This window comes from Triturus cristatus, chromosome 7 (genome assembly GCF_964204655.1).
Source record: "Triturus cristatus chromosome 7, aTriCri1.1, whole genome shotgun sequence".
NCBI classification, from domain to species: Eukaryota; Metazoa; Chordata; class Amphibia; order Caudata; family Salamandridae; genus Triturus; species Triturus cristatus.
In genome coordinates, this window is record NC_140590.1 from 227,015,694 (window position 1) to 227,041,445 (window position 25,752).

The window sequence follows — 25,752 nt, forward strand, 5'->3', positions numbered from 1 at the left end:
CTTTCATGGTCTTAAGTCTTCCTAATCCATGAAACAAAGAACTGATTCACTGTCTCATGATACACATTGACATGGTAGTTTACAGAAATCAGCCCCATGTCAGTAGCAGTACTGAAACTTAGTAAGCATGTACTCAATGAAGTGCATGGCAAGACATGAATTGGCCCTTGTACTTTCATGTTTTTATAGTGCACAGTGGCTATGAATGAACCTTTACTTTGCAGTGGTATTGAAGCAGCCCATGTATACATTTTTGTTTTCGATGAACGGCGCACAGTGGACACTTCATTGTACATTTCTACTGGCATAATGTTTATTAACGCACCACTGCCTATGAGAAAAGGTTGGAGAAACCATTCACTTTCAGTGTGATCTTGGCACAGTGTCCAAATGAATTTTGCACTTTCACTTGTCTGCCTAGCTTTGACCGACATCGTTCTTTGCAAGTAGCTAATCATCCGACAGTCAACATTGAGATTGAGGACCCACCTTCCTCACTGTCGCTCAACGATGATAACATTTGAGAAAATAATTTGTTGACAATTGGCATTGTTAAGTTTCTACGTGCCTCAACTGATGTTGCCACGTGACCTTGTAGGCATGCATAAAACGTTGTGTCTGGAACTTTCTGGCATCAATTTTGGTTTTTTGACGTGACTCACTTGATCATACCTTCATTTTGTTTTCTTGAAGTGACACTTGATCTTTCCCTTGCTTTGAAAAATGTGACAATATGGTTCTCTTTCCTGCAGCCTTTGCATACCTGTCCAATGGCGGGACATCTATCCTCATGTGAAAAAAAAAATCCACATCGGAAACACAACTTCTTTTTCTTTGGAGACATCCCTTTTTGGCCTTCTGTCTTGTGTTTTGACTTACTTTTTGCACTTAGTGCTGATTCATTTTGGCCCGTTCCAGCCTCCAAATTAGCTGCCTGTCTATCAGTTCCCTCCTATGCTGTAACAGCCATGAGTACTCGCTCCAAGCTGAGCATCTCTTTCAGCATTTGTGGTCTGAAGGAATTGGAGATCTAACCATCTATTACTTTGAGACGCATAGCCTCTTCATGGTTGGACTCATTGTACTTGCAATGCTTTATGAGCGAATCAAGTCTTTCTACAAATGCATCCATTGTTTCACCAGCTCTCTGCCTTTCCTCACTGAAAATGTACCTTTCATAGTCGCCATTCGGCATTGGATTGAACTTGGTGTTTAAGGTTTCTTTGATTTGACGCTACATAACTTCATCACTTTGTGGTATTTTATATATCACTTCTTTTACTCCTTAACATGCTATGTTCTTTAGATATTTTATGATCTTTTTGTTATTTGCTTCTTCCAGCGCATCAATGAAATCATCAAAGCATTCTACCCAGGAGATGCATTTGTTACCAATATTCTGCTTTTTGTCAGTAAGAAAGGGACGTGGTTTTAAGAAAACAGTGGTATTATAACCAGTTATGGCCCTTACTGATGAGAGTATGTGTTGTTCACCTAGACTTGCACCATTCATACAATCTGTCCCTGCAACGTTCTGGCTACAACATCATTATGGCCAATCTGAACTTGTGTGGCTTCTTTTTGCGTTTCCATTTGAGCCGTTCAATTCCTGATGGACTTTCAAGTTGTGCAGACCACACTCGACACCATTTGTGGTGTCCACTTCGGGGACCACCAGCTCTATATTCACAACCCTTAGCCAAACAATGTGGTCTGATGACTCTCTTTACCCAAGTTCTGGTATTCTCTTTATGTTTGTGTATTGCTGCTCTTTGTGCTTTTCAGGTTGACACTGCCTTTAATGTTTCTTGATGTCTGACATGTCTCTGCTTTTATTGCTTCTTTGCACTCAGCTAGCACGGTCTCTAGCACCTCTGTGTACCCAGTTGTTGCTGCCTTTAGTGTTATCGTGCTATATGAATGATGATTCTGTGTTGCGTTGTGGCGCAGTACCTCTGACTCAACTTTATCAGCAAATTTCTAGGTCACGACAAACAAACTTTCTGTAAGGCCTTCACTTTTCTCACAGACCTTGCACTGGCTGGAGAGTCACTTTGACTCCACATATGCAAACCATCAATTTTCACTTTGACTGAGGCACATGTGTCATGCACGAGCAGTTTGCTGGACTACGGAAGAGCACTCTTGGTTCTTCGGGTCATGGGGTTTACGTAATCCCTTATCTTGTTGCCAGTTGTAGCATCCTACCCTAGCCCGCTTATTTGAAAATGATCAAACCACACAGAGTTTAGTATTACACGTCTTTATACCTCAGCATGTAACCATTAGCTAAACATTCCACATCATGAATTCTATCACCCACACACTCTACATTCCTGTTCTATGAAGTCCGTCAGGAACTAAAAGGGTCCCATCATCTCTAACTCTCAAGACATTACAACGTTAATTGGCCACTAAGTATCTAAAGAGCTATGATGCATCTGATTTTTGTCCTTTTGTGTTCTGCAGTCCAGAGTTCAAGTTGGTACTTTATTGGACTGAAACAAAAGGGTTTAGCATATGCTAAAACCCAGAAACCCACAACCCAAAGGTGAATTTGAGATCCAAAACCCCTGGATGGGGATTGGTAAGAGGAAGGTCTCAGGTCAATGTTGTTTCATTATTCCACTACCTCCTTGATATAGTACTGGAAACAGAGGATTATCATGCACAGTTCCGAAGGACACATATATTTGAGAGATGGCTATGCATCAGTTTAAGCTTCTTTATACAGTGAGAAAATAAAGTCTCGCTTTGCAGTGGGGTATGACACTAAGCAGGGAGCTAAAAACAGCAAAATGGTCAGTTCAGTCAATAGGAAAAGGTAGTTTGAATTTGATTGTTGATGCTGTTGATGAGGTGGAGGATGTGGCCTTTAGAATGTGTTGGTTAGATGACATGCTGTATCTTTTTGTCTGTGTCGATGAGGTTGAGAAGGGTGTCTCTTGTTTGCCTTTGACTTGTTGTCTGGCAGGTTGAAATCACTCAAGGGGTGATGCAGGCATATCAGATCAAGGAACTGACAAGGGGATACACAAATTCCGTAATTAAGTCCTTGCTCTGCCCTGGAAGCCTGTAAATGGTATGGAAGATTGTGGTCTGAGTTGTAGATAGTGGGACATGGCATGTTAGCATCTCCATGTAGTTGAGTGTTACTTGCTTGCTTAGGGAGCAAGACCAAGCGGATTTATGGATGACTCTGAGGACTCTTCCCTTCTTATGTGCAGAGTACACACATTAGATGCTGTTGCCTATGGAAAGCATCTCCATGTAGTTGAGTGTTACTTGCTTGCTTAGGGAGCAGGTCCAAGAAGATTTATGGATGACTTTTGGGACTCTTCCCTTCCTATGTGCAGAGTGCACACATTAGATGCTGTTGCCTATGGAAAGAAGGACTCAGGTGTGTGAGTATGTGGGGGTGAACCATGTGTCTGAGTTCAGAGGATATCAAGGTGATGAGGTCTGTGATGTCTTGTGAATTGAGTATTACAGAATTAGTGCTAATGAGCATGAGTTGGAATGTGTACTCTGTCATTTAAGGGTGTGTGGTAGTTAGTGTGATGTGTGCAAGGTTGGGTCTAAGTGTTTTCAGAATTCTATGTGTTGGTGTTGTCTAGGTCTGAGTGTGATTGTGGAGAGTGGCAGTATGGAGTGCTGGTAAGGCAGATATTTATATCTTACCTTAAAGGTTTCAGTTGAATGGGGCTCTAGCCAACGGCAATTGCTAGTTCTAACAGGACTAACAGGCCCTTATTGTGAATGCCCTTGTCTGTGTACGCCCTTACCTGGGGGCACCTGAGTGGTGGCTCTGAGGAGCTGATTGATGTAGGAAGAACGAAGGAAGTGATATCACTTCCTGATGGCAATGCAGTGATGTCACTTCTTGTGGATATGATAATGGAGAACAAAGTCTGCTTGCCCGGCTTCTTCTTCTAAAGATGGTTTTGACAGAAAACCAGTGATGTCACTTCCTGTGGAGATAGATGAGGGTAAATATGTGGTATTACTTCTGGTGGAATTGGGTGATCGGGAATGAAGTCTTCTTGCCTCACATCTTCTTGTAAAGATGGTTTGGCAGGTTGTTAATGATGTCAATTCTTGTGCAAATGGACTATATTTAATACATGAAAGTTTAAATGGGATTGACAAAACTAAAAGAGATAGTTACCAGTGAGGCTGTAGCCTTTGTACACTTTTCTATGATAGAGCCGTTTTAAGAGAATACTTTTCCTAAATTTATCTTGGGAGACACCGAGCACACCATTCCTAGGACAATTAACACAAATTAAAAACTACGCTCTGACTCCGCCTTGGCGACAAATGATTGACTCAACCAGCAAGACATCCTTGTATGCACTAAGTCACACACTGCAAGTTCTTATTGCACTTTAACAGCTACAACACATGATAGCCACCACATAGACACCTCTTCGAAAGTCCCTCAAATCAAGATTCTTGGAAATGTAAATGAGTTGTTGTCTGCTGGCGAAAGGTTTGGGGAAGGGGCTCTGCTTCCACCATTAATTTGGGCTGAGGCGCAATTAGGGGTGGCAACCATCAACATGCATCTTACCCCCTCCAATGAGCTAGCGACTTTCAGTAGTTTCAATCTGGTGGAAGGTCAATCACCCTCCAAGAGTTGGAGGAATTACTCAACAATAGGGCCGCAAAGCATCTATTGGTTGTAGCTGGCGACTTCAACGACACCTTTGAACCCCTAAGAAGGAGGACATATGTGGGTGTAGAGAGGAAGAAGAGATGTGGCTTGTTCCTCACCTTGACTCACCACCAATCAAAAAAGCACTTCAGCTTAATGCACTTACTCTTGAGTTCGGCCTTAGGGCAGCAAATGACCGTAAAAAATCTTATAAAATAGGGGCTAACACATTTAACAGAACCACTAATCTAAGTCGTATAGACTACATTCTCCTGAGAATGTGGCCTAGAATGGTCGATATGACTGTGGGCCATACAATGGACAGCGACCACAACCCCCTGGAATTGCACTTGGTATCCCCATGGGATATCCCTCAGAATCCCTCTAACATCACCTTTACGTCTAGGGAGGTTAACCCAACGAATGACAGCAGGAGGGTTAAAAGGGTCGCAGGTAGTTATGGATGAAGAAAAACTCAAATTAATCAAGTCTAATCTTTTGGAAAGCACCGCACATTTGCATAGACTGTCTCTCCATCAGGATCCCAGCCTGCAGTGACCATTTATTAAAACAACTGGCTGCTTGCTTTAAAGAACCAAGATGTCTCCAGTAAAAAGGAAAGAAGCCCAGGTCGCAGTTCACCTGGTTCAATAAAGAGTGTAGGAGCCTACAACTAGCCCATGCCAATGGCATTAACAATGTGATGCAAATACGGGGAATGAGGACAACGTACAAGCTAGAGCGAAAAGGGAAAGGGACCAGAATAAATGGGAGCAAATTAGTGAGGCCTGTGCTAAAAAATATTCTAAGCATTTCTGGCTCCTAGTAACCAGGGGGGATGCCAGAAGACCCCTGCCACCGACCACCAATATCTCAACATCAGCTTGGTTTGACTATTTTTCGTTGCTCTATTCTGGGCCCTGTGTCTCTGGCAAGGAAGACCCCAACAATGGTAGAGTCCATCTTACTGCCATAGATTTCTTCTCGAGAGATGAAATCACAGCTAGTATCAATGCCATTGTAAGGGCTAAAGCCCCTGGCCCGGATGGCATCCCGAGTGATGTCTTTGTTAATGACCCAGAAATTTGGGCATCCTACATCTTGGCCCTAGCCAACGGGATTGCAGCAGAGGCCCAAATTCCATCTTCATGGAAGGGAGCGGAGCTAATTCCAGTATATAAGAAGGGCGATAGATCTGTACCCTCCAACTACAGGCCCATTAGAATCATTTATTGTGTACAGAAGGTCTTCGCACATGCACTCCTTCTGAAAATACAGGCCTGGATTACCGACCATAATATTCTGTCTCTATACCAAGCTGGGTTCAGGTAAAAAACAAGTACCATTGACCAGGCATTTTGATTTCTCTTATTGACCTGAAAAACTGTGGTTATTGGACATGGAAGCCTCTATGTAGCTCTTATTGATTTAGGGTCTGTGTTAGAACTGGGGGTCTCTAGTTGGTAGACCAAATTGGGACCCTTGCTTCTAGTCAGGGTAAGAGGGACACACACTTTAGATAACCCCGGCTCACCCGCTTGGTAGCTTGGCATGTGCAGACAGGCTTATTCCAAAGGCAATGTGTAAAGTATTTGTAACAACACTCACAGTAACACAGTGAAATCACCACAAATGGACACCACACCAGTTTAGAAAAATAAAAGCTCTTTATCTAAACTACACAAGACCAAAACGACAAAAATCCAACATACAGATACTCAGTAGAATGTCTTTAAAAAGGTTGTGGCAAAAATAAGCTTGTAGATGGTAAATGCGACACTTTACTCTCAAAGTACATTGGGTGCGTAACGCAGAACAAACAAAAGGGTCGCAGAGAAAGCAATGCGTTGATTCTTCCTGCGCTCCGGTCACGATGCGACAAGATGGGGCCTTGATGTGTTGCGACGATCCGCTACGATGCGACCAAATGGCATCTTTGATGTGATGCGACAACAGGGAGGTGATGAGTGCATGCCCGACGGCCGTGCGGCGAAATCTGTGGTTTCCTGAGCCGCGACAGGCCCTGCAACACGCTTCTCCGGTGATGCGACGGCACCCTCGGTGGTGGCGGCACGCTTCTCCGGTGATGCGGCAACAAACAGCAGCAGCGGCGACACGCTTCCTCAGCGATGCAACGGGCCCTGCGACACGCTTCTCCGGTGATGCGGCGGCAAACATCGGCAACAGCAACACGCTTACTCGGCGATTCGACAGCAGCTGCTGCGGTGGCGACACGCTTTTTCTCCCTCATTGCGTCGCTCCTCCAGCTCCCAACAGCAAAGACCTCACACACAGTTACAGGCACCTTCTGGCAGGTCAGAACACCCAGCAAGGAAGTTCAGTAAAGCTGGGGGTGAAGCCTGTTTGTGCCTGGAATTTCAAAACAGGAGGCCAGCTCTTGGAGACTTTTCTTCAGATGGACACAGCACACAGCAAAGTCTGTGTCTAAACAAAGAAGGGGACACAGCAAATTCCCTTGGTCCTCTTCTCAGCAGAAACAGCAAACTGCAGGACAACCCCAGACACACAGCAAGGGCAGTACTTTTCCTCAGTCTCTTCAGCTGATCTTCTTTGGCAGGGATTCTTCTTGATCACGAAGTAGTCTAAAAATCTGGGGTTTTGGGTCTGAATCTTATACCCCGAAATGTATTTTTTTCTCTTTATGCAAGGGGCTCTGAGCCCAGTTCAAACCAGTTCTGGGTTGCACTCTGCAAGTGCACAACAACATCCATTGTCAGTGTAGACCCACCAAAGGGGGGCAGAGCCAGCATTGTGGAAGGCAGGCACAGCCCTATTCAGGTACAGGTGCTACTCCTCCCACCACTCCAAATGCAGATCAAGCCTATTCAACCTAGTGTTGACTCATTCAGGAAAGGCAGGACACACATCAACCCCCCCTCCACAGTGGCGGTCTGAGAGAATGCCCCTCCCCAGCCCCTGTCACTCAAAAAACCAGACAGTCAATACACAAACAGGCAGAGGCACACAGAATGGTGAAACAAGAAAATGCATAGTTTCTAAAAGTGACTTTTTGAAACACACAATATAAAAACCATCTTTAGTAAAAGATGTGTTATTAAATTCTGAGTTCAGAGAGTCTAAACTTTATGTTGCAATCTCATCCCTATGGGAAGATATGCTTGTAAAATGTTACAAAGCATTCCCCATTCTGTCCTATGGGGCAAGATAGCCTTTCAATAGTGAAAAACAAAACTGGCAGTATTTCACTACCAAGACATGTTACCCACACTAGTACATGCCCTACCTTTCACATACACTGCACCCTGCCCAGTGGGGTACCTTGGGCCTACAATAGGGGTGTCCTGTGTAAGAAAAGGGAAGGATAAGGCCTGGCAAATGGGTGCATTGGCCACGTCGACATGGCAGTTAACAAATTGTGCACAGGCACTGCGGTGGCAGGCCTGAGACCTCTTTTCAGTGCTACTCATGTGTGTGGCACAATCAGTGCTGCAAGCCCACTAGTGGCATTTGAATTACCAGCCCTGGCACACTCAGTGCACTTTACTAGGGACCTACTGGTAAAACAAATAAGCAAATCATGGATAACCAATCACAATAACAATTTACAGGGAGCACTTGCACTTTGACACTGATCAGCAGTGGCAAAGTTCCCAAAGCATCTAAACCAGCAAAAACGAAATCCAGCACAGTGTCCAAAAATACAAGTGGTAGAGGCAAAAAGTCTGGGGAAACTATGCCAAGGATGCCAGGTCTAACAGTCTGCTTTTGACCTAGTTCCAAGAGGTAAGCTTTGGACTGTTCTTAAAGAGATGGGCCTTCCTCTCATGGTTTTTGCACTTGTCATCCGCCTCCATGAGGCTAACAATGCAAGGGTTCGCTGGGGCAATCAGGGGAAGCTCACCGATCAAATTAAAGTCAACAGGGGGGTCCAGCAAGGCTGTATACTGGCACCCACACTATTTTCGTTATTCATAAATTGAGTAGTCCAGTACCTTTCTGAGGTTCCCACAGACACCCCCACCCTAGGAGGCGACAAAGTGGTTACTTTGTTGTTCGCTGATGATACTTTGTTAGTCACCAAAACCCCTAGAGGGTTACAACTGCTTCTAGACTGCTTCGAGACCTTTTGTGACTCTCAGGGCTTGGAGGTTAACACTTCGAAGACAAAGCTTTTAATGTTGAACCCACATAAGACATACAAAGGGAAGTTAACATTGGGTGGGGTCCCGCCGGAGGGAGTGAGTACCTTTGATTATCTGGGGATCACTCTCCCACGACATGTCTTGAAAGCCCCAGGTATTGAAGCACACTCTGCTCCATAGACAGATTACTGGGGCCTTGATCATGCAGAATAGGTCTTCCCATAGTAAACCGGTAGCAGCTCCTTTACATATATATGACTGCAGGGCAATAAGATCAGTATTGTATGGAGCGGAACTGTGGGGATTCGATAAGATGGAAGGTCTATTGGGTCTATTGACTACAGAGAACAATTTTCTGAGGGCCTTAGTTTCGCTCCCGCAGGGTACCCCATCTTCACCCACTAAGGCTGGCTGTGGGACGAGCCACCATTATTGAGAACGCCAAGTCATGCCCCTTTGCTTTTTTTATTCCGTTTAAAATCAACCCCAGAGCTGTCGCCTTATGTTGCAGCCCTCTACGAAGAGCAGGCATTTGATCGATTTAAGAAGATTTCTTGGCTTTGGGAGGTGAAATCTCTGCTCACCGCAATCAGCCTAGAGGAACTGTGGGAACCAAGAGTTCTAGAAGGGCTGCCTACTAAGGGATTGCTAAAGAAATATTATTGGCACTGGGTGGCTCAGTCCTCCCTTTCATACTTGTCCTGGGGCCCTGGGGCCTTTTAACCACAGAGTTTATGGAGCTCAAACTGTTCACCTCATACAAATATTAACTGGAGACTATCACAATCCCCCAGGATAGGAAGCTGTAGATGCAATTTCTATTTGGCTCATTTCCCATGAATTCTCTTACAGCTTCCTGGCGTTTGTCATCCACTGTTTCACAATTTTGCCCAAGCTGTCCTCATGTTGTTGAGTCGATTGGTCACATATTTTTCACCTGCCCACTCTATCAACGGCTGAGAGCCAAGTGGTTTGCTCCCGTTTGTAAATGCTTCGGTATTCAGTGTCAACTTGAGGCACTGGGCATCTTAAAATCTGACAATAGTGTACTGGTAGTCTGCGCAGTAGCAACGTTTCTTGGCATTATGTGGGCAATTCGAAGGTCTGTGTTGAAATTGTAACATTAACATGTTTGATAATGTAAAAATTATCTTTTAAAATACTTTTTGTGGAGTTTTAAATCCTTGTTTAACCCCTGTGTAAATGTGAAAGTCGTGATTTTAACTGGTTTTGCCTCTTAGCGCTATGCTGATCAATAAGCCTTTATAGTGGACCTTGTTGTTTACCATTTCTTTGTGATTGGCCCACGTTGAATCTTCTGTTTTAGCTTTGTGCCATATGATTTTTTAAAATTAATATTAAGCAATCGAGTAATAATTTTAACTGATCATCATTGTATTTTTTGTATGTATTGAACAGTTTTGTACCTATGAATTGTATGCATTTGCACTTCTATTGTCACATGACTGAAATAAAGTTATGATGACTGACAGCGCCTGTGCTCCTCGTTTCAAAATGATGAAATTGTTATACTCTAAATTGACATATTTAATCTTACCGCTAAGGCCCTAGTGTGTGGTAGAAAGTGTACCCAGGGCCTGCAAGTTAAATGTCACTATTGGAATGCATCACAGAGTGTGCCATCCACTAAACTTATGTTGTAAAATATGGTTTTGGGCCTACCCGTAGGAATGTGGAATATTATATATTATGGCTGGGGAACCTTACCATGTAATAGTATCTTCATACCCCAAAGATGGTCCTTGGATTCACACTAATACATCATTAGCTCAATCCTAGTAAGTAGAGTGGCAAAGAGCAATCAGGTGTTACTAGAGTAACATGCGTTAAGCATTTCAGCGTGCCAACATGGACAATTAGTCATTGACACGACTGGAGAGAAATCCAACACCAATTTATACAAATTGAGTGTAGTTTTTTTTATAATTTAGATACCAAAATGAACGGAATAGCATATGTATAACTGGAGTAATAGATTTTTGAAGCAATATTAAATCAGTGCAGGAAAATATATAGACAAAATAATATTGCGGTCAATGGCAAAATCTACTAGTTACAATCGATCACTTGCTGATTGAGTTACTTGGAACCCTGATAGGTTTATGGACATGCAGGCCCCAGGATCACAACAGCCAGATCAATTTTACCTAGCCTATGGAGTCCGGGTGCAGAGTTGTTCTGGCTCTTCCTTAGTGCTGAACGGGAGCCGCGGTTGGTGCTGATTTTACCACTTACACAGAGTTGCTGGAAACAAAATGCAAAACCACAACAGGCACACAGCTGCTGATGCAGGATGTTGGTTGCAGTGTTCTCAATAGATACAGCGTACACTGTGGGGGTCAGTGTCCAGATTGGTGACTAACAAGTCTTAGCAGCGGTTAGCACAACAAAAAGCTTCAGGAACTTCACTGGGTCAGGGGAGGAACATAGTGGCCTGAAATGTCTGGGCAGGTGAGACTATAACTCCCACAATGCACTGAACCACCTGGATTTATGCCTATTGGCTAGCAATTCTTTGGAGCCGGTGAGTGTTTTACCTGCAGTTTGCAGGGGACTAGTGCCATTGGTCCAGGTGAGACTAAGGGTGCTTCTGGCTTCCATAAGGGAGTGTTGAGTTTTAGCCAAGGACGGGGGTGTTCACTAAGTTCCAAGTCTGTTGCCTTAGGGACAAAGTACCTTCTTTTGCTTTTGACTGCTGGGCAAAGTCCTGTTTTTGGCTACACAGGTCTCCTCTTGGTCCTTTTTAAAAGTAGGTTGTTCAGATCCGAGGTACTAATATTGGTGGTTCCTGAAATCCTAGATTTAGGGAAGTTAGGAGTGTGGGAGCTAATAGTCATTGGGCAGCTAGTTCCTGTAGCTAGTGTTCCCCTTTAGTGACTAGATCTGTGGTGCAGGTCACCTTTTCTACCCAGAAACCACTATTTCCGCTCTGCTAAAGATAGCAGACTTCAATTGTAGGTGTACTTACCAGGTTGCCCACACTGGAGGTGTGGCCAGCCTTCCTGGGCGTGAACACCTCCTGCATAGCTAATTTCCCATCTTGTCCGGGTGCAAGTGTGTCTGGGCCAAGGGGAGGGCTGTTTCCTCCTCAGGGGATAGATGCCTATCAGCGGAGCCGAGCCTTTGAAGCTCAACACTCTGATGTGTCAATTCACTAGCCTGAGGGGAAGGAGGGAGGTGTGACCTCCTACCTGCCTAGCCTTTATTTCCGACTCCTGAGAGTGATAACCTCACCTGGCAGGAGGTCTGAATCCTGTCTTTGCTGCAGCAGGCTCAGCAAAGAGCAGGCAGGTCAGCCAGGGTAAATAAAGCTGGGGGTAACCTCTAAGATGCCACCTGGGTGCATGCCACATGACCCAAAGCACAAAAATGGTGTCAGGGGTGAGAAGGCACGTTCTTTGATATCAAACACAACTTATTTTAGTGGTACCTTAATGGAGCGGCCAATCTAGAGAGTGTTCTTTTGGCAGCCCATGTTATCATATGGACCGCTAACACATATAGTAGATTCCAATGGGGAAAGCTACTATAGGGGCATATAGGCTTGCACTTATTTGTCAATGACTTTAATATAATGCACCCTGACACCTGGGCTGAGGAGGCCTACATTAAGGGGTGCCTTAGATACAGTGAATGCAGTGAAGTTGACTGTGCCACACATGGTGAGGGCACAATCGAGTTCTAGCAGTTTGCAGAGATTCTGCTGTCTGCAATGGCAGGCTTGCTGCCCATATTTTGCGTAGGCCACCCGGGATGGCACAAAAACATGGTGCAGCCCTGGGGACTCCTTTACCACCAATGCCCTGCGTAACCCTGGTAGCATATTCTATGGACTTCTAAGTAGGTACATTTTTGCCAATCTGGAAGTCGAACATAACACTTTTAGGAGAGAGCACAGACATCAGCATCTGGAGCAGTGAGGGGGTGCCCATACATAAAGGGGTACTTCCCTACATTACCATTATAGACTGTGTGTGTCAGTTTAAATATTACAAATCGACCTATCAAAGTAACCCCTTTTTTTACCGGTCAGAACTTTCTTTTTAAATATTAACATGTCATGCATATGAAGGCCTTTCTGCCCATAAAGCAGGATGTATTGTATTTAAAAGTAAGGCATTTTAAAATCTATTGGCAGATTATGTAAAAGTGCACACAATATAATGCAGCAAGACAATTTGCTGTGCTGGGATGTCAGATATGAGAATGGAAAAAATCAGAACAGCCCATGTTATCATATGGACCGCTAACACATATAGTAGATTCCAATGGGGAAAGCTACTATAGGGGCATATAGGCTTGCACTTATTTGTCAATGACTTTAATATAATGCACCCTGACACCTGGGCTGAGGAGGCCTACATTAAGGGGTGCCTTAGATACAGTGAATGCAGTGAAGTTGACTGTGCCACACATGGTGAGGGCACAATCGAGTTCTAGCAGTTTGCAGAGATTCTGCTGTCTGCAATGGCAGGCTTGCTGCCCATATTTTGCGTAGGCCACCCGGGATGGCACAAAAACATGGTGCAGCCCTGGGGACTCCTTTACCACCAATGCCCTGCGTAACCCTGGTAGCATATTCTATGGACTTCTAAGCAGGTACATTTTTGCCAATCTGGAAGTCGAACATAACACTTTTAGGAGAGAGCACAGACATCAGCATCTGGAGCAGTGAGGGGGTGCCCATACATAAAGGGGTACTTCCCTACATTACCATTATAGACTGTGTGTGTCAGTTTAAATATTACAAATCGACCTATCAAAGTAACCCCTTTTTTTACCGGTCAGAACTTTCTTTTTAAATATTAACATGTCATGCATATGAAGGCCTTTCTGCCCATAAAGCAGGATGTATTGTATTTAAAAGTAAGGCATTTTAAAATCTATTGGCAGATTATGTAAAAGTGCACACAATATAATGCAGCAAGACAATTTGCTGTGCTGGGATGTCAGATATGAGAATGGAAAAAATCAGAACAGTTCCACATTACAAATATATGGTGAGTTATAGCTGTCCAAAAGGGGGTGGTGATGGACGGAGCATCAGAACCAATCAAACACTCAACCCAGTCAACAGATCTGGGTTTGATCCATCACCGTTCTTTAGCCCACTTTGCCACCCCAGTTCAGACATGGCCATATGCAAATCAGTCTGACCCTGTGCCACATGGGAACAGTCCCGCCCGAACTGCCAAGCTATGTCTTCCCTGGACTGGAAACAAGCTTCCTAGGACCGGTTTCTGGCATTTCAGCCGTCTTCAGCCAGGCTTGCTTGAATCCAGTGGCAAAGTGAGCAAGGGACTCACGTCTGAGCATACCCTGCCAACTTATGGCGAACAAAGCGGTACAAAAGGGGGTGGTGATGGACGGAGCATCAGAACCAATCAAACACTCACACCCAGTCAACAGATCTGGGTTTGATCCATCATCGTTCTTTAGCCCACTTTGCCACCCCAGTTCAGACATGGCCATATGCAAATCAGTCTGACCCTGTGCCTCATGGGAACAGTCCAGCCCGAACTGCCAAGCCATGTCTTCTCTGGACCGGAAATAAGCTTCCTAGGACCGGTTTCTGGCATTTCAGCCGTCTTCAGCCAGGCTTGCTTGAATCCAGTGGCAAAGTGAGCAAGGGACTCACGTCTGAGCATACCCTGCCAACTTATGGCGAACAAAGCGGTACAAAAGGGGGTGGTGATGGACGGAGCATCAGAACCAATCAAACACTCACACCCAGTCAACAGATCTGGGTTTGATCCATCACCGTTCTTTAGCCCACTTTGCCACCCCAGTTCAGACATGGCCATATGCAAATCAGTCTGACCCTGTGCCACATGGGAACAGTCCAGCCCGAACTGCCAAGCCATGTCTTCCCTGGACCGGAAACAAGCTTCCTAGGACCGGTTTCTGGCATTTCAGCCATCTTCAGCCAGGCTTGCTTGAATCCAGTGGCAAAGTGAGCAAGGGACTCACGTCTGAGCATACCCTGCCAACTTATGGCGAACAAAGCGGTACAAAAGGGGGTGGTGATGGACGGAGCATCAGAACCAATCAAACACTCACACCCAGTCAACAGATCTGGGTTTGATCCATCACCGTTCTTTAGCCCACTTTGCCACCCCAGTTCAGACATGGCCATATGCAAATCAGTCTGACCCTGTGCCTCATGGGAACAGTCCAGCCCGAACTGCCAAGCCATGTCTTCCCTGGACCGGAAACAAGCTTCCTAAGACCGGTTTCTGGCATTTCAGCCGTCTTCAGCCAGGCTTGCTTGAATCCAGTGGCAAAGTGAGCAAGGGACTCACGTCTGAGCATACCCTGCCAACTTATGGCGAACAAGGCGGTACAAAAGGGGGTGGTGATGGACGGAGCATCAGAACCAATCAAACACTCACACCCAGTCAACAGATCTGGGTTTGATCCATCACCGTTCTTTAGCCCACTTTGCCACCCCAGTTCAGACATGGCCATATGCAAATCAGTCTGACGCTGTGCCACATGGGAACAGTCCAGCCCGAACTGCCAAGCCATGTCTTCCCTGGACCGGAAACAAGCTTCCTAGGACCGGTTTCTGCCATTTCAGCCATCTTCAGCCAGGCTTGCTTGAATCCAGTGGCAAAGTGAGCAAGGGACTCACGTCTGAGCATACCCTGCCAACTTATGGCGAACAAAGCGGTACAAAAGGGAGTGGTGATGGACGGAGCATCAGAACCAATCAAACACTCACACCCAGTCAACAGATCTGGGTTTGATCCATCACCGTTCTTTAGCCCACTTTGCCACCCCAGTTCAGACATGGCCATATGCAAATCAGTCTGACCCTGTGCCACATGGGAACAGTCCCGCCCGAACTGCCAAGCTATGTCTTCCCTGGACTGGAAACAAGCTTCCTAGGACCGGTTTCTGGCATTTCAGCCGTCTTCAGCCAGGCTTGCTTGAATCCAGTGGCAAAGTGAGCAAGGGACTCACGTCTGAGCATACCCTGCCAACTTATGGCGAACAAAGCGGTACAAAAGGGGGTGGTGATGGACGGAGCATCAGAACCAATCAAACACTCACACCCAGTCAACAGATCTGGGTTTGATCCATCACCGTTTGTTAGCCCACTTTGCCACCCCAGTTCAGACATGGCCATATGCAAATCAGTCTGACCCTGTGCCTCATGGGAACAGTCCAGCCCGAACTGCCAAGCCATGTCTTCCCTGGACCGGAAATAAGCTTCCTAGGACCGGTTTCTGGCATTTCAGCCGTCTTCAGCCAGGCTTGCTTGAATCCAGTGGCAAAGTGAGCAAGGGACTCACGTCTGAGCATACCCTGCCAACTTATGGCGAACAAAGCGGTACAAAAGGGGGTGGTGATGGACGGAGCATCAGAACCAATCAAACACTCACACCCAGTCAACAGATCTGGGTTTGATCCATCACCGTTCTTTAGCCCACTTTTTCACCCTAGTTCAGACATGGCCATATGCAAATCAGTCTGACCCTGTGCCTCATGGGAACAGTCCAGCCCGAACTGCCAAGCCATGTCTTCCCTGGACCGGAAACAAGCTTTCTAGGATCGGTTTCTGGCATTTGAGCTATAGCTGTCTACATTTGCTGATGCACTTGTGGGTGGCTTGCGCAAACACAGGAAGTCTTGTGCCAGGATGCAAGGGAGCATGTATTATGGGCAGTTATTGTTTTTCTGGAGGAAGGCATACCTCCCTGCATAAAAACATACTTAGAGGCATATTCCTATTAATATGCGTGCTGCAGTCAGGAAGTGTGACTCGTCAGCTGCAGCACCAGGGTGCTCCGTAACAGAGGCTTCACCTCCAGGCGCTGTGAGGCCTGGACACCTGGCTTAATCACCTGACCGTTGCTGCTGGAAGCGCTAATGTTTCAGTTGGATCAGAATTTGAACAACTTGTTTGCAAGCTTATGAGTTTAGAAGAGGAGCCATGTACTGAAATTTGGAGTCACCCAACTCTGTGTTACACCAAAGAAGGAATTACTTCCCCACTCACAACGCTGCCATCAGAAGCCCTGCAAACTGAAGCAAAGAAATTATTTAAGACTTGCCAGTTATTCATAAATGCTGCGGTGGACTCTCCTGCAATCGATTACCACGTGTCGCTGTCCCAGAGTGCCCTACAAGTTTGCCTCACACACACTGAGCTGCAAAACGAGATGTTGTGCCAGCTGGTTAAACAGACCACTCCCAGCCAGCCGCATGGCCAGCCAGTGCCCGTGCAGGGTTGGCAACTGTTAGCTCTGTGTGTGGGTCTGTTTCTACCCCAACATCCATTCTTTTGGCTTCTCAAGCTCCATCTGCAAAGAAATGCCGATTCGAGGACAGAAATAGGAAAATATGCCATCTACTGTCAGCGTTGTGTGGAGAGAACCCAAAAGAATGGGGATCGAGAGGCCAGGCCTTCCAGAATGGAAATCCTATCCATCCTGCTTCGACATCCGTACCATCATTCCTTGCCTTTCAGCATCTCGGTGCACTTCATGAATGGCACATACCAGGTGGTTGGGTTTGATGCTTCTACCTCAGTGGAAGAATTTTTGTGCACTCTCAACCAGGAGTCGGGAATGAGGAATCCAGCACATTCTGGGTATGCACTGTTCACAGATGATCCTTCTGGCAAGGATGTGGAGCACTGTCTCAGAGGAAATATTAAGATTTGTGATATCATTTCTAAGTGGGAGCAGGCGTCTAAAGAACAGCAGCCTGGTAAATGCGAAGGCACAAAGACTGTGCGCCTCACATATAAAAACAGGCTCTGCTTCTCCATGCAAGCTCGTGGAGAGACAGAGAGGGAAAAGTTGCTGTTAATGTATCAGACAAATGACCAAATAGTGAAAGGGCTGTTTCCGGTGAACAAGGACTTGGCATTGGAAATGGCAGCTCTCTTAGCCCAGGTTGAAAATGGTGACTATGTACGACCACTCTCAACTCCATCAGGCCAAGCCACAACACAATCCAAGTCTAATCAAACAGTAAAACAGATTTTGGAGAGGTTTTACCCACACATGTACAGGAATGGCTGTTCTGAAAAGCAATTGAGACTTCTTCGTCAGAGGTTATCCACAAGATGGATGGCTCTCCGCGGTCACAGTGCTGCAGATTGTGTGCGTATTTATCTGACTGTCGCAAGAAAATGGAAATTTCTTTGGTGCCAAGCTGTTCTCTGCGAAGCCTTTGGCTCCATCACCACTGGAAACCACCTTTACATGGCTGGCTGTTCATGAAGACGGCATTAGTGTCCTGGAGTACAGCTCTATGCGACTATTAACGACATTTGTGTTCAAGACCTGAGGACGTTTGGCGGTTATAGAGATGACTTCATGCTGGTCATTGGAAGCGGCCAAACAAAGGAGAAGTCCACCGAAAAGCTTATTTTTGGCATGGAAAGGCCAAAGATATTGGAAATCACGCTGCTAATTGCGAGTTACATTAACACGTTTCATCAGCAGAAGGGAGCTGCTCATCATCTGTCTGCTCCAGCACTTCTCTCATCTCGGACAGAAGAGCAAAAGTCAAAACAGGGCGGAAGTCAGCCACTATTATCGAGCAACCGACCAACAAAGGGCCCTACCCTGCCCTATTGTGCAACCCCTCATAGAGGGCAAGTGATGGATGTAAAAGGCTTATTTCATTCACTTGACTTATTCACTCTCGTCCTAAAACAGACTCTAGAGCTATCACTGGAAGCAACCAAAACCAACCACCCCAGTGAGCAGGACATCTGGTTCCACTGGGGAGGGAAACATAGTATAGCCAGGCGAAACCCAAGTCCTACCTGGACAGGACTCTCTAGAAAGAGCAACCTTACAAAAAACGAATAAAGACTTTAAAAGAAGAAGAACACAAAGATTGCTGCACCCCATCGCAATATACAGAAAGAAGAATTCACTCAGCTTATGCCTCAGCTTTTTCCGATGTGCAATTCAAACATTAAACACATAGAAAGCAATGGTGAATACAATATAGCTCGACTGGGCACAGCACACAGACATAAACTAAGGTTGTTAAATAGAAAAAGAGCATGATTGTTGGAACACTGAGAGCACAAGCTTTTCAGATACACAAGTGATTGGTTAAAACAACTCCAAGATGGAAAATGCATATAAATACATATGAAGTATTACCATAACCTTGACATCAATATTTTTCTGGGATCTGTGTACCTCAAACAAAAATGTCCATCTTCTCTTGTCTGTTCGTATGTTATTTATTAATGAAGTGTTGAACACCTTCAATGTGAAAACGAAATCAACTAAATAAGTCGATTTTAAATTTAACTGGACTGAATATGCGATTTTCTCATTTGTAAGAACAAAAAGAAGGATTTTTAGCTCAGTGAAGCCTGTTAGTTTGCCTGATCGAGAATAAATCTATTTGATTAGTTCCCTAAGGGTTTTGTATTATGCTTAGCACTTTAAGTGTTGTGATTGCAAAGCCTACATTGCAAATATGTTGATATAGCTACATGTCTTAATGTTAATTATAAATGTAATTTGTATTTTTCTCTGGGTGTCTAAGACTGAATTCTGCAGGGTCTCTGGAAGCGACATGCAATTTCAGCGACAGCTGATGCATAAAACTGCCACATTATTAGATTCAGGGCCAGTTGATGCACAAGGAACTACCAAATTAAACCTGGAAACATTCAAGTGGCTGTTGCTTAATTTAAAACAGTACAATGTTTTAAACATAAATAAGATTTGAAGACATAATGTAGAAGACAGTAGATCGTTTGCATTGTAAGGGAGTCAAAGGAATGCTGGCATCTTGTTAGTATCGTATCCGCTTCAGTCACTGTCTCCTAATAAAGGCTTTTGCCTGCACTGAAAAATATGCGTGCTGCAGAATGAAGCACATATAGAAAGAGGAAATAACAATGCTAAATTAAGCTATTTGTCCCTGATACTCCTCTCTCAGTTAGGTGCCCGATTTTCACATAAAACCAGGTCTACTACCTTTACTAAATCATGATTGCTTTAAAATACGAGGGTGGGTGTATGGGAATGTTCATGGTCCACCCATGTAACTTCAACCTGACACAGTGAAACACAACATGAATCTCTGCAGCAGCAAATCTGTTTCAGCTGGTTCTCTATGAGTTGGTATCCAGCCTCTTGGAGCTCATCGTCAAAGACAACCTTTAGCTTTGTCAGCTGGAGGATTCTGACCTTTGACAAAAGAGACTTAGGGTCTGTGTTGTATTTTGCTTCCTTTGTTTGGTTCCCTCCACTCACCCCTACAATTGGAACGCTCGTGGAATGTCATGATGGATGTTAGTTTATGATCCACAATTAAATCTTTTTATAAATCAACAGTAGTGGATTATTTCAGTCTGATTATAGGTTTGGCGGTGCGATGGACCGTCAAAAACAAGGTGGTGCTGCGGTAACCGCGGCACCAGTGGTCCGACTGCTGTATAACAAGTATGGCAGTCACGCCGCCATAGGTCCACCACAACCACCAATGATCTGCGATGCCTGGTGATGGCGCAGCAGTCTGAGGGATGAAATGTGCTGGCAGTGCCGCTGCAGCACCACCAAGCATATTACTAGATTCCTCACATCCACCCTTTTCATGGTGGTGAGCCCCCATGAAAAGGGTGGCAGTGAGGAAATTTAGGGGGCTATAGAGGGACTCTTGTTCCCTCATGGCCATGGGACTCATGCAGGGGGGCACATGGTCTGCTCCCTGTCTGCATGCACCCCCTTTCCTGCATGCCATGAACTTTACAGTCCATGCCGCGCTGGAACGGGCTTTGGCATTCCCATTGCAGAGTCTTTTTAATAGGCGCCACCGTGGGAACGCCAAAGGACCACCTGCTAGAGCACGAGACAACTCGCAATCTGGTGCGTGGCTGGTGGTGAGGTTTGACAATGTTGGAGGGGGATGGTGGCACGACGATCTGCTCACACATCACCAAGCTCATATTCAGGCTCTAAGTCCAAAGGTATAAATCTTTACCAGGCTGACAAAAGGACTGCCTTGCACACAAAATTCGAACCTCTTCCACCCAGACCTTTCCCCACCCAAAACAACAGCTTCAGCATGACATTATCCTAAAAACTATCTGGCCTCCAGAAAATTTCTACTAGTGTAGCCTGTGACTTGCATTTCTAAGTCCTAAGGAAACAAATCTTCAACCTGGATGAACTTATTTAGTGTATCTGACTGCATTTCATCGTGGTTTGCCTCAAATTGCATCTAGGTCCAGGTTCCCCACGAACAGTGACTTCTTCTTGGTACACTTTCATGTAAAAAAATAATATCTCAGGTTCCGGTTATTGGTTTCTCATTGCTTTGAAGTCAATCTGTTTATTGAATTTTACTCTATTTTTGTAGTTTGGAGTTGTGTCGTGTTTTAAACTTTTAAGTGTCTTGGTACTTTTAAATGCTTTACACATTTTCTCTAATTTAACTCTGTCTGCTCTGTGCTATATCTAGCAGGAGCACAGTGTAGGTTTAAATTACTGAAAACTTAGCCTGGACCAAAAAAGGTTGTGACTTTATTACACACAAAAGTAGTAATTCGTTTTCCTACAGGTACCTTGGATGGTTCTTATGTACGCTACATTCTCTCTCCCTGCTATGCAACTGCTGGATTGTCAAATATAATACAATGGGAAACCCAATCTACCCTTGAGGGCTTGGGCAAATCAGATGAACGGGTAAAAAGCGCCTTCAAGGGTTTATTTTTGGAATACTCTGTTCTATTGCTTTTGATATATATTTTTAACTGCAAGAATTATTGATAAACTCGCCACAGAGATATTATTCAAATGTCTTTTATCTAAGAAATATTTTTGTTCCTTGTGAGGACATAAGAACCAATGAACCAATCACAAAACAATAAATATTCAAAACACGGGTATATATAAAAAAAAGTTTTATCTTTTGAAATTTATCAAGGGTACTACACAGTTATACAAACAATGTCACAAGAGGAAAATGACGTCTGCGATGGGGGGAGTGCTTATGGGAGATACCTTTTTTAGGATGTTCATGGGTGCGGGGTCCCTGGGCGAGCCACTTTTTACTGAGGAGATCAATATCTTTAGCGTTTCCTAAGGGAGCGGGGGATGGAACTCCAACCAGTGGCCAGTGGGGGGAGGATCTTGACCAGCGTGCGCGTATTTCCCACATTATACTGGGGGGTGATTTCAACACTGCACTTCGGCCTGGGATGGACAGGTCACACCCGCAGGCATCACACTACACGCACACACAGCGCGCGTTGTTGAATATAGTGGACGACCATCGCTTAATTGATGCATGGAGGCACTTTCACCCCACGTTCCGACAGGGCACCCATCATTCCGCAGTACATTCCACCTGGGCGCGTATTGACTACGTGTTCCTCTCATCTGGCCTCTCCCCTTGGCTGGGTGGGGCGCTTCACCTGGCTCGCACCTTCTCTGACCACTCTCCGGTCCTTCTGTCCCTGCGCATTCCCCTCGCGATCTCCCCTTATCTGAGCTGGCGACTGAATCCTGCACACCTCACAGACCCGGTGTTTCATGCGGAACTTGAGCAAGACATAAAGGATTTCTTTGAGCGTAACATAGATTCCGTTTCCAGCCTTACTACAGTCTGACTGGATCCGACTGTTATACTGCCGGCCGAGAGCAATGGTGCTGCTTAATGGTGCCCGCTCCCCCCCCTTCGAGATCCACAGGGGGACCCGACAAGGATGTCCCCTCTCCCCGGTGCTGTTCGCACTAGCTATAGAGCCCCTTGCGGCCAAGCTTCGGCAGCATCATAATCACCGATCTCTCATATACCCTGAGCGCCAACTGCTCATTGCACTATATGCGGATGACATGACTCTGTATGTGCATAAGCCGCGTGAAAACTTGAACCCTCTGCTGCGGGAGGTCACTAAATTCGGCGCCCTCTCGGGGATTCAGATAAATTGGACAAAATCTGCCTTGTTCCCCTTGACTGACAGCACTACACAGTTCCCCCTGGATTATCCCCTGGTTTGGGAGCAAGAGGAGATCAAATACCTGGGCATCCAAGTGACAAGAAATCGGGAGGCCCTGATTAGAGCCAACTACGGGACAGTTGTGGATCAACTCACAGACAAAATTACCCAGTGGATCCGCCTCCCATTGTCAATGGCAGGTCGGATCTCACTGATTAAAATGGTGGTCCTCCCCAAGCTGCTGTATCTCTTTACGAACATTCCATATAGTCCGGGCGCATATTTCTTCCGCGCCCTCAATTCCCAGCTCTCTCGTCTTATCTGGGGAGGCAAGCAAGCCCGACTCGGGCTGCGAACCCTTATGCTACCCTATCACCAAGGGGGGTTTGACGTCCCCAATTTCCAACGATACTATGATTGCGCACAGGGCCACTTCGCCGTTTATTGGCTGCACCCTCCCCCCTTTATGGCGCACTTGGCAGTCGAAGATGGGTATATGAGGCCGGAACAACCTTCCGGATATTTATACACACCAGCCCGAATAGACCATAGAGATCCCACCACGGTCGAATGCACTGTCAGTGCCTGGAAACGTCTGGCGGACCGCATGGAAGTGAAATTCCTATACTCCCCTCGTATGGCCTTAGCTCACGATCCGAGGGTGAGTGTGGCCCGGGAGGAAATTGGCCGTAGACTGCTGGCAAGGCTTGCGGTTCACACCTGGGGGGATCTGTACCACCAGGGGAGTTTCCGCACAGCTACACATTTCTTCAGGGATACCACTCCTTCCGTTATGGATACCTTTCTCTACATTCGGCTCCGGCAAAATATCAAGGCGATTACCCCCGATTTTCCGAGCGAGCCTGACACCGTGGCGCCCCTCCATGCACTGCTGCAGAAGGGAACACCGACACATGTGGTCTCTATGTTATATGCTCACGCACAGGCCGCCCCCTCCCCCCCTCCTCTCCGAGCGCGGAGTGACTGGGATTGCGATCTGGGGGAACCACTGTCGGACGCTCAGTGGGAGGAGAGCTGCTCCCATACCAGCGCGGTGACGGGAAATGCCCGCCTTCGCCTGATTCATTTTAAATTCCTGCATCGCCTCTACTTCACACCCGCTAAACTACACCGTTTCGGCCTCCGGGACAACGATTGCTGCCTCCGCTGCAAGAGGCCAGGCGCGGACTTCATGCACTTGGCGTGGTCCTGTCGGGCCGTTGCCGCCTACTGGGTGGAAGTGTTTGCAGCTCTTGCCGAAATGATTGGGGTAAGCATTGCCCCTTGTCCTAAGATTGCCCTGCTGGGCCAATCCAACCCTGATATCAAGGCGCACCGGAAATTCTTCGCGATGGGCCTACTATTGGCAAAACGCCATGTCGCATGCAGGTGGGGGCGAGGGCGAGCGCCTAAATTCAAGACGTGGCTGGATACTATGACAACTTGGCAGGAACAACTGCACAACTATTCGGACCTTCTGCCTCACAAATCGCGACCCAAGGACCTGTGGGGTCCCCTCACTGCGTATCTCCTGAAAATGCAGCTCCCAGACGAGCCCACTGCAGGTACGAGTGGGGCTGTTACAGTGGAAAGCCGGTTCACCTCGCCGGCTCCAGCGCCCAGTTCACTGCCAGCTGACACTGCTTTGGCCCCCCCTCCCGCGCTCCCTTAGTTCTCCATACATGCGACGCCAGCGCACTCGCTGCCCTCGGCTGGGCTACACACGTCCCGTGGAAACACCTAACACTCATGGGGTATGCGGGTGGTGGGTGCCGCGAGCTGATTGTCCCCCCCTCCCCCCCCTCCCTCCCCCCCCACTACGACATGGCATGCGCGACACTGCCGGCGGCAGCGTCATGTCATGATTCTCTACTAGGGCCTTGCTATGCCCGCCCAGATCATTTGACGGTGCCTCGTGGCGCGTGACGTCGACACCTTGGGTGGGTCCCACATGCCATAGAGAGATGTGAAACCCGCACAACCAGGCACCCCATTGCCACGGCTGCCTCATGCTAGGTGCGCTGGATCCTCGCTGGAAGGGCGCTGGTTATGTAGCACTTGTTTTTGTTCCGTTATTGAAGTTGAATGAAACCTCAGGCTCCTCATGCTGGATCACTTCATGCAGCTCTGATTATTCCCTACTACATGCCTACACAGTACTAGTTCCTATGCTTCGCGGCCGGCCCGTTTGGGTTGTAGGCGACAAGCTGTGTCAACCAGTGATTGCTTTTCAAAATATGTTCATTGATGCCCCAACGCATGTGGTTGCAGCCGGCCTGATCATTCAGGTTGTAGGCATACAGCTGTGTACTATTTTTTTATGCTCAATAAAGGTTTTTTAAAAAAAAAAAAAAAAAAAAAAACTCCATCAGGCCAAGCCACAACACAATCCAAGTCAAATCAAACAGTAAAACAGATTTTGGAGAGGTTTTACCCACACATGTACAGGAATGGCTGTTCTGAAGAGCAATTGAGACTTCTTCGTCAGAGGTTATCCACAAGATGGATGGCTCTCCGCGGTCACAGTGCTGCAGATTGTGTGCGTATTTATCTGACTGTCGCAAGAAAATTGACATTTTTTTGGTGCCAAGCTGTTCTCTGCTAAGCCTTTGGCTCCATCACCACTGGAAACCACCTTTACATGGCTGGCTGTTCATGAAGACGGCATTAATGTCCTGGAGTACAGCTCTATGCGACTATTAACGACATTTGTGTTCAAGAACCTGATGACGTTTGGCGGTTATAGAGATGACTTCATGCTGGTCGTTGGAAGCAGCCAAACAAAGGAGAAGTCCACCGAAAAGCTTATTTTTGGCATGGAAAGGCCAAAGATATTGGAAATCACGCTGCTAATTGCGAGTTACATTAACACGTTTCATCAGCAGAAGGGAGCTGCTCATCATCTGTCTGCTCCAGCACTTCTCTCATCTCGGACAGAAGAGCAAAAGTCAAAACAGGGCGGAAGTCAGCCACTATTATCGAGCAACCGACCAACAAAGGGCCCTACCCTTCTATAA

The 25,752-nt window shown here is 46.2% G+C and overlaps 1 protein-coding gene across 1 annotated transcript; it reads left to right on the plus strand.

Moving 5' to 3' along the window:
* Positions 1 to 1,460: 1,460 nt before the first annotated feature.
* Positions 1,461 to 25,752, plus strand: LOC146809275 (pleckstrin homology domain-containing family H member 2-like). Its single transcript, XM_085614852.1, has 3 exons — positions 1,461 to 1,479; positions 16,630 to 17,954; positions 25,312 to 25,752. Exons 1-3 carry the CDS (start codon positions 1,461 to 1,463, stop codon positions 25,750 to 25,752), a joined length of 1,785 nt encoding a protein of 594 aa, XP_085470978.1.

What these genes read in the sequence shown, in the direction of transcription:
- LOC146809275 (XM_085614852.1), top strand. An exon ending in CTGTCGCAAGAAAATGGAAA is followed by an intron (nt 17,955 to 25,311) that starts TTTCTTTGGTGC and finishes GAAAATTGACAT; the next exon opens with TTTTTTGGTGCCAAGCTGTT.